The sequence below is a fragment of the Maniola jurtina genome, chromosome 20, assembly GCF_905333055.1.
Source record: "Maniola jurtina chromosome 20, ilManJurt1.1, whole genome shotgun sequence".
Lineage (NCBI taxonomy): Eukaryota > Metazoa > Arthropoda > Insecta > Lepidoptera > Nymphalidae > Maniola > Maniola jurtina.
This window is the reverse complement of record NC_060048.1, coordinates 7,127,197-7,137,135: the sequence shown is the minus strand read 5'-3', so window position 1 is coordinate 7,137,135 and position 9,939 is coordinate 7,127,197. Positions and strand designations below refer to the sequence as shown.

Here is a 9,939-nt window from a genome sequence, read left to right as displayed (position 1 = left end):
ACCCTGGCTTCTAGCCCTATGCACATCAATGCATAAGGCACGGGGCATACGGTATAGTTCCAAAAGCGCATACTTATCTAAGTCATGATCGCTAATAGTTAGCTAGGTCTCATAGGGAAGTTCAGAGTCACTCAGCGGCTGATGCAGAGAGCTCTGTTTGGAGTTTATCTACGTGAACAAATCACGTCCGAAGGAGAACCAGTATAACCGGCATAGCTCAACGGGTTGCGAAGCTGAATTGGCAATAGGCAGGGCACATAGTTCCAAAAACCAACAGACGTTGGGGTCCCATCATGCTAGAATGGTGACCTCGTATTGGAAAGCACGGCGTTGGAATAGTTTCCACTAGGTGGATGGATGACATCAAATTAGTCGCAGGGAGCCGTTGGATTCAGGCGGCGCGAGACCGTGGCGTTCCTACAAGAGATCTATGCCCATTTGTGGACGTCTATCGGTCTAAATACATCGGCTTCCTAGTCGGAGGGGTCAGGGGTTCGATCGTGGGCACACGCCTCTAATTGTATTTGCCTTCTACTAAGAGCGGGCTCCGTACGGACTCGTTTGACTCGCAACGCACTCCATAACTAGCACTTTCAGTGCCATTTGAGCCAGGAATACCAGGACTGTAAATTGGGCCATTATGGAGGCTATTTTACTACCAGGTACCTAGTGCATAAATTGCGATAATAATTGAGTGAAATTATTTAATTGATGAGTAGTTACTATCGTTGACAATAAAACAAATACAGGTATAATTAAACTAGAATTTTATTAAAAATATTAAAATCATCACAGAAAATTTGTTAAAGGACTATCTTGTAATTTGAATAAATCATCGTCCCCAGCCACCTCCAAAACCACCTCCAAATCCACCGCCGAAACCGCCACCGCCACCAAAACCGCCCCCGTGTCCACCGCCGAAACCACCACCAAAACCGCCCCCGTGACCACCGCCGAAACCACCACCAAAACCGCCTCCGTGACCTCTACCACCCCAGTGACCTCGTCCGCCGCCCCAACCTCGTCCGTGGCCCCAGCCATGACCACCACCCCAACCTCGGTGTCCCCATCGAGACTCGGCGGTATCTAAGCTTTCTGTGTCCGTCTTCGTCTTAGAGTCATCAGTGTCAATCTCCAGTGCTGGGTAAGGCAGAGCTGTAGCGTACGCTATGCATACGCATGCGATTAGGCCGAGATATATTATCTGCAAATGAATACGGGTCATTTAATTAAAGATATCTAGTTTATGCATTTATAGGTATAATTGCATATAGGGATTTTCTTTCCTTGAGCTTTTGATTGAATAGAATATTTTTATTCAAATAAACTTTTACAAGTGCTTTTGAGTCGTCAAAACAATTTACTACTGGTTCGGAATGCCGTTTCTACCGCGAAGAACCAGCAAGAAACTCGGCGGTTGCTCTTTATAAATTAATCACATTGCTTTATATTTTATGAGGGCCGTACGTTATATTCTTAGGGTACATACGAGTACCTACTACCTACTTGTTACACAAAATGTATAGCTCTCAGAATCTTACGGTATCGCTCAGAAATGCAAAATCTCACACTGCATCGAGTGTGTTCTTCAGGCTACATTATATGAAGGTATAGATGGGTTTTGCTACGTAGAGATGAATGATATATAAATGAATAAAACTGTAACTGGACGATTTCAGTACATTAAATATATTTTGAAAATTTTAATGGGAAGAAACATTATTATTAATATAGACCCCAAAAAAAATGTACGAGTAATTACTATTAGGTACAGTTAGTAAACAAAAGAACAGTAAAAATATATGTAGTAGTATAATTTATTTGTAATCCCTTTGTTAGGAAAGTCAACGGTATATCCATAACTGTATCACTGCGATCCGAACATTCATCATATCCGAACAACGGCTGAACATTCAGTTGCCCATTAGATGGTTTAGTTACTAATTGTAAGTTTACTGATTTGAGAAGAGCAACTGCTGAGTTTCTTGCCGGTTCTTCTCAGTAGAATTTACATTCCGAACAGGTGATAGAGTCACAGATGTAGCATAATAATTAAGATACACTAAATGCCCTACATGAAGATTCAAATATAATTTTGATATAAGTAGATATTTGATTTTTTATAAAGTCAAATTGAGTGAAAAAGTTGAAAAATTCAAATTCAAAAATATTTTTCACCTGTGTGTAACCGGCCAAGTGTGAGTAAGACTCGTGCACCGAGGGTTCCGTACTTGGGTATTTTTTCCTACATTTTGCTCAATAAATCAAAAACTATTATGCATAAAAATAAATAAAAACGGTTTTATAATATAATGGTAAAGTCCTTTCATTTGATACCCCACTTGGTATAGTTATCTTATTTTGAAAATTGAAACACATTTAATTTTTTTTTAAATTATGTAACCACTAATTCACGGTTTTCGGATTTATTCCTTTACTTGTGCTATAAGACCTACCTACCTGCCAAATTTCATGATTCTAGGTCAATGGGAAGTAGGTACCCTATAGGTTTTCTTGATAGACACGAGGGAAGGATGGACGGGCAGACAGACGGACAGACAGGCAGACAACAAAGTGATCCTATAAGGATTCCGTCGTTCCTTTTGAGGTACGGAATCCGAAAAATGAATAATGTCCCTTCTCTGAAAAACACTACTTATCACACACACAGAAGAAGAAAAAGATGATTGTTAAAAACTTGAATCCCATCCCGTCCCCACTTTGTGAGATCAGCTGTTTCACTGCAAATTTTGTTTTATTTAATTTTGATTAAATATTTTTGAAAAATTCAAAATTACTTACAATGTTCATGGTTGCAAACGGAATACTGTTGTGGTGGTTAATGGTTCCAGCCTATTTATACAGGTCTACGAACACAGCTCTTAACTTGAGAGTTGTGACTAAGCCGATGAAGGTAAATAACCTGGCGACAAGCTCATCTTAAGTTAATACGGAATACATATATTATTATAATACATGTTTATATGTAAAAAACCGTTTACTTAATCGCAATTATAGCACTGCAAAGTCCTTTGGCGTATATTTGCGGTTTTTATTATTTATCTAAAAGTCTGAGTAAGTTCCTAGTAAAAATAATAAAACACGTGGTCATAATAACATCTACGTCTATCTAAAATTTTATATATAACAAGTATTACAAAGAGGTTTTGTAAGTTTGAATTGGTAATCTCTGGAACTAATGATCCGATTATGAAAATTCTTTCATTGTTAAATAACATTATCCTCGAGTAATATACGACGTAACCCCAGAAACTCTTCGTAAGCTTCGCTACTTACTTGCCTACATTAAAAGCGATCAACTCATAATAATGACTACGGGAGGCGAGCTTGCGATTACCTTTTCCCTTCTTGACTGGTGGTCTTCTGGACTTGACTTCTAGACCAAATAAAAGAATATGACAGAAAAAAAACAAAAAAAAACTCTGTAGGAGTTTCTGTTGAAGGTGGGTATAGCAGAACATGTTTACCTATAGTATTAATTAATCATTTTATTAAATCAATCATTAATCAATCACTTAGGTTATAAATTATATAATGCTGATGAAGTCGACGGCAAAAAGCAGTATGAGATAAAACGTAAGTTAAGTAGGTATTATATGATAATTAACCTAATTACTGTACAAAATCATCCCCGCGTGGCTGTATAATTGGCTGAGTTTTCGCACAGAATAAGTACCAACCTAGCTAGCTAGGCGGATCCTTAGCGCCTAGTCTCTGAATGCCGGCTCAATGAACGCAGGATTTTCAGTGATAGCAAGCGTCCTTTTGAACATAGGTAATTATACTGAAAAAGCCTATCATGGTAAGACTGTCCATAAATTCCTATTTCCAAATGATTCTCCATTCCTGTGTGGATTCCTCCATACATTCTGTAACTACTCATTACATAATATTGCTCCCCTTCGATTAGAAGTTTAAACCAACTACCTACTTAACGACCATAACTTTAAACGGTAATAAGTAATAACAATAAAATTATTGATTTTTGATGACATTTTTTACCCCACTAATTACTATGCAAACTATCTACCGTATAGGTAAGTGTTTATTTATTATATGTTATGAATTCAAAAAATATCGTAGATCGTGGTCGTAAGAACAATAAATGTTTCAAATAAAACACTTTCGTGTTGCGCAGCCGTGTAAAAATTAAAACGTCGCGTCGCGTTCCTGTTCGAGTTCGGTTCCGCGCACGCACGTCTGTCTTACTTTTCGGAGCGAGGAAACCTGAGAATTTACCATTATTAGACCTTGCATCTTACTAAATTTCATGATTCTCATTTTGATTGACTTTGCACAGTTCGAAAAAACCGTAATGTAGACTTAAGTTTTTGATATAAATTTCCACTAGATATCTCCACATGTACTTGACAAAAAATATCTTGATAGACATACAGACAGACAAAGACACGGACAACGAAGTGATGGGTTCCTATTTTTCTTTCTGAGGTACGGAACCTTAAAAATGTTTGTGTTTGTTTATTGTTACCTATACCTACGTTCGGATATCGTTCACGATCTTCGGATTTTTTCTTTACTTGTGATATAAGACAATGCTACTTTCCATTCTTGGTCAACGGGAAGTACCTACCCTTATAGCTTTTGGTCCCCTTGACGGGTCTTGACAGAAAGACAGACTGAGAACAAAGTGATCCTATAAGGGTTCCTTGTTTTCTCTGGATATACGGAACCCTAAAAATGGTCAAGATGTTGACAAAAGATCAAAAAATCTAGCCAGTGCAGCAATTTTTTAAATTGCCCTAGTAGATTCAAAGATATCCACTGATAAAAATGTCTTGAAACAAAATGCTTACTATCGTTTCTATCTATATTTATATTGCTTATACAAGAAAATAAATAAAACAAAATGCTTATTTGTTAATAATTTCGCCTATGTTTGTATTTTATTTTATAAGTACACGCAAATAAATATTATCAGATAAAAAAGAAAACAATTTACATAATTGAACTACCTATGTTTTATTCCAAAATAAATCATCACAGAAAAATTCAGGGACTATCATCAATCTTGCAACTCGTTTAAATCATCGTCCGTAACCGCCTCCGTAACCACCTCCGAAACCACCTCCGTAACCACCGCCGAAACCACCTCCAAAACCACCTCCGTAACCACCTCCGTAACCACCTCCGAAGCCACCCCCGTAACCACCTCCGTGACCACCTCCGTAACCACCTCCGTGACCGCCTCCGTAACCACGTCCGTGACCACCTCCGTAACCACCCCCGTGACTATACCCAGGTACTACGATAATGTTGTATTGCTTTCGATAGCCGTGATGATGATTTTCAGCGGGAACTAGGATCTCTTCTTCTGTGTTGAGCTTTGCATCATTGCTATCAATTTCTTCTGGTGCTGGGTAGGGCAGTGCTGTAGCGGAGTATGCCATGCACATGCACGCGATTAAGCCGATGTACAATAACTGCAAATTAAAAAAAAAACATTAGACTATCTTCAACCTACAAGGATAAGATGAACGCCCGTATACGCATACCTCAAAAGAAAAAAAGGAACCGATATGGGATCGCATTGTGGTCTGTCTGTCCGTCTGCCGTGTCTGTCAAGAAAACCTATAAGTGCGAGTCGACTCGCGAACGAAGGGTTCCGTTCCGTACCATTGTACAAGATATACTTACCTGCCTAACACTTTTATGTAGAGCACTGCAACTTAATGTGATTTAGTAGGTAAATCAATTTATATCCTATAGGTTTTCTTGACTGATATAATAGATATACATGATAGATGGACAGATAGACAGACAACAAAGTGATCCTATAACGGTTCCTTTTTTCCTTTTGAGGTACGGAACCCTAATACGCAACAAATTGAGACCTCCTCCTTTTTGTTGTTGAAATGTTGTTTATAACAGGCATTAACGGTGAATAATTCTGATTTATTTTGAAATGTTCAAAATACCCAAGTAGGTATGTAATGTAAAATATAAATAATATGATATTGCACAAGTGTACATTAAAAATTTATAACACCCCCGACAGGTGAAGGTTACAGAAACTAGAAAAGAGCTGATAACTTTCAAACGGCTAAACAGATTTTTATGAATTATAGCTAAGAACACTCTCGATCAAGCCACCTTTCAACTTTCAACCAAAAAAAAAACTAAATTAAAATCGGTTCATTAGTTACGATGCCACAGACTGATACACAGATACACACGTCAAACTTATAACACCCCTCTTTTTGGGTCGGGGGTTAATAAAATGAAATGATATAAAACTACTCACAGTGTTCATGGTTGTAAATGGAATAATGTTGTGGTTGTTGGTGGTCCCAACCTATTTATATAAAGGTCAACGACGCACCTGTAGCTTGCGAGTTATACTAATTCCAAACGAGAAAATAATCTGGCGTAAGCTCATCTTAGGGTTAGTACAGATACAGCAAAATCCGCGCGTGTGCAAGCCGCACGGATTTTATTTACATGCTAGAATCCCGTGACTCTCTCTTGCGGTGGCCGCGCGGTTAAGAAAACGCGCGTGAGCGAAAATGTCACCTCTTCTCTTCGCTGCATAGGTATCGGTATTTTGTGGATGATAATCAACATCAAACAATATCATCAATCTATCACCACGAGTCCGCTCTAGAATGAGAAGGATTTAGGACACCGTTCACCACGCTGGCCTAGTGGGAATTGGCAGACATCCCACACCTTTGAGAACATTATAGAGAGCTCTCAGGCATGCAGGTTTCCCCACGATTTTTTCCTTCAACGTTGAAGATACCTATTTAATTGCTTAAACCTAGTAAAGTTAAAAGTACGTGCCAGGGATCCAACCTTAAACTACGTGAATAGAAGGCTAACAACTAGGCTATCACCGCTCTCGTTATTTATCTGGTACATGTTATCAATATAATATTATGAGTCTGTATCATCCTAACTAATATCATAAATGCGAAAGTGTGTCCGTCTGTCTGCTAGCTGCCCATCTGTTTAACCGTTTATGACAAAAGTTGGTACAGAGATAACCTTGCACCCCAGGGAAGAACATATGCTGATTTATTCCAGAAAATCAAAGTTCCCGCCGAATTCTTACAAAATCTAAATCTTCGTGGATGAAGCCGCAGGCATCATCTATTTGCTAGTAGCCATATTACTTATTATACCGGAAAATCAAAAAGTTCCCACGGGATTTTTAAGAAACTAAACTGACGCGGCTGAAGTCGCGTCATCTAGTAGTTAATAAAGTTGGCAAACTAATAAAATCAAAAAAAAATTAGGGTATTTACTTGAAGAAGAAATAAAATGATTGTAATTTAACAGAACTAATCTCATAGTGGAAAGGACCCGCATACTTACCGCGCTTGTCAAACAAGGCACATTTTTATCGCCGTTCAAACCGCACGGTTTGCATCCACTCGTTTTCATAGTCTGTACTGGGTTTTAGGTTAATGCCGTGCACACACACATGTAAAATAATTGCTTAATCGTAATTATAGCTTTTTTTGCGCATATTTGGGGTTTTTGTTTTTTTTTTGTGTTTACCATAAGGCTGGTCGCTTACCACTATTACTACTTTGGTCATCGATCGGTTCTTTTCAGCATTTTTTAGCAGTGGGTAGGTATCGAGATTCGATAGGTACCGAGGCCAGGTACAGTCTGTGTGAAATTCCGGGATGCCATAGCTTGCTTCTCCTCTCTAGCAGGTCTAGTAGGTCTGCGTTGCTTCTATTGCCTCTGTACTAAATTTCATATAAATCGGTTAAACGGATGGGCCTTTTAGAATCCCGTGGGAACTCTTTCATTTTCTAGGATAAAAAGTAGCATATGTCCGTCCCTGAGATGCAAACTAACTCTGAACCAAATTTCATCAAAATCGGTTAAACTGGTTGGGCTGTGAAAAACTTTCAGACAGACAGACAGATGGACACACTTTTGCATTTATATTAGTATGGATTTGAGAATTTCATAGCGGCTGTAAACAAATTTGAACTTATTTTGCTAGATACTTAGATAGACTAAGTGTTTAGGCAACAGTAGCCACTGTGGGCCCAGCCTAAAGTTTTAATTAAAGATGCCCTCTTGCTAGCCATTAATAACCGTTAACAATGGTTATTAATTTTTTCTGTTCAAATCTGTCAGATTCTTATTAAAAATTGATTAAGTTTTTTTAATAAATTAAATATGTATTAAATATTTTATTAACTTAAGTATTAGAACAAGTTTAATTCGTATAGATATGAACGGTTTTTCTTGGTTTTTGATCAGTTCAGTGTCGTCAGTTCAGCTTGTTTTTGAAATGACTGTGACACACAGACTGACGCACCACTGATCGAAACCAATTTTTTTGCTACAAGGCCTTAAAAACTTTCCTTACTATAGAACTTGTAAAGCACCGGTCTTTGCCTTCGCTTATAAATTATATTCATACTAGGTATAACAGCGTTGCTCTGAGAAAATTACTGCGATATGTTTATTTATTCTGATGCCTGCGACATCGTTCGCGTGGAAAATCCCGTGGGAGCTTTTTAATTTTCCGGGATAAAAAGTAGCCTATATGATAATCCAGGGTATAATCAATTCCATTAATCATGAGCTTATGAATGACTGATGAAGCACAAATTATCCAGATATTTTGTTCAGCAAACAACTGAGACAATAGATGAACAAGTTATGATGAAGATAGTGACTAGCGAGTTAGATGATAGGTGATCTCATGATCTGATGTTATATGATACTTAATTCGGAAGGAAATATTATATTCCGAACCAGTGCAGTGTTTGATGCTCATACGACTACCCAAAAGCGCTTCGCAAAAGCTTTTTTGATACAAAACTTCCTATTCTAATATCTTTGTATGAATAAATGCTTAAATGAAATGAATACTTTTTCAAGGTGCATGAAAAAATCTTCTCAAATGATTCACTAATCTTGTGTTTTTCTTTATGGTTTTTCCATTCAAAACATTAAAATGTTAAGGAATAAGATAAGTGCCTATTTTTTGTCTGTCTCTGTTGTGGTTTACATTTGAAAATGTTTTTAAGGAGTCGAATCCACATTGCATATTAATTACCTAATTATGGTTTAAATTTTACGATTCTTTGAAGTGCTTAGTGCACTGAATTTAGAATGTATTATAATATAATCTGGTGAGTACTAAATTTATAGGTCTGCGACTTAGTCTGCGTAGATTTAGGTTTTAGAAATCTCTTGGTAACTCTTTGGTTTTCTAGGATAAAAAGTAGCCTATGTTACTCTCCAGGTCTTTTACTATATCCAAGCAAAAATCATGCTGATCTGTTGCTTCGTTACGGCGTGGTTAAAGAATAAACCAATAAACCCAGAAACAAACACAGTTTCTCATTTATGATAATACGGCACTGGTATATTTTATAGGTTTTGATGTGATTCCTATACTCGCCTTTCTACATAACATACTTACCGTAAAGCAACTTCAATTCTGCATCCGTATCTCGTCGAAATTATAAGGACACCAGCGAAGAGATTTGAATCCTCGTTCCTGGCTTCAGATTTCCTCTTCACTTTCAATATAGGTACTCATATGTATTTTCAACTGCTCTCAAATGGTATTGAATTCGTTCGATTTAGGTGAGAATAAAATACTTATATTACCCGAATTTTGACTGTTTAAAATTCGGCAAACCTGATCTTATCCGATTTTCCTTTACCCTGCATTTTTTTGTTTTTTTATGCTTCCTTTTTTCTGTAGCAGATAACTAAACAAATTCCATATCAATTTATGGAATTTGTTTATTTATCCGATGGATGAAGAAATCAAAAACAAATCGGCTAGGTACTAGTCTAACTTGAATTATGAATGTTAACCTAGACTTGGTTTCATTAAATCATTAGTGACTATATATTTTATTTATTAGTACACTCAACAATGAAACTATTGGTTATTAAAGGAAACAATTTAGG

The 9,939-nt window shown here is 37.2% G+C and overlaps 1 protein-coding gene across 5 annotated transcripts; it reads right to left on the bottom strand.

Moving 5' to 3' along the window:
* Positions 1-750: 750 nt before the first annotated feature.
* On the bottom strand, positions 751-6,361 carry LOC123875382 (holotricin-3-like). 5 transcript variants are annotated; one of them, XM_045921177.1, is made up of 3 exons: positions 6,284-6,361; positions 5,192-5,462; positions 4,899-5,143 (listed from the first exon to the last, which is right to left on the bottom strand). In XM_045921177.1, the coding sequence occupies exons 1-3, from the start codon at positions 6,290-6,292 to the stop codon at positions 5,067-5,069; spliced, it is 357 nt and encodes a 118-aa protein (XP_045777133.1). In that variant the 5' UTR covers positions 6,293-6,361; the 3' UTR covers positions 4,899-5,066. The 5 variants fall into 5 exon arrangements, with proteins under 5 accessions (XP_045777131.1, XP_045777130.1, XP_045777133.1 ...); XM_045921176.1 differs by having other exon boundaries at positions 4,899-5,227; positions 5,261-5,462; XM_045921175.1 differs by lacking the exons at positions 4,899-5,143; positions 5,192-5,462 and adding an exon at positions 751-1,204 and having other exon boundaries at positions 6,284-6,295.
* Positions 6,362-9,939: the final 3,578 nt, after the last annotated feature.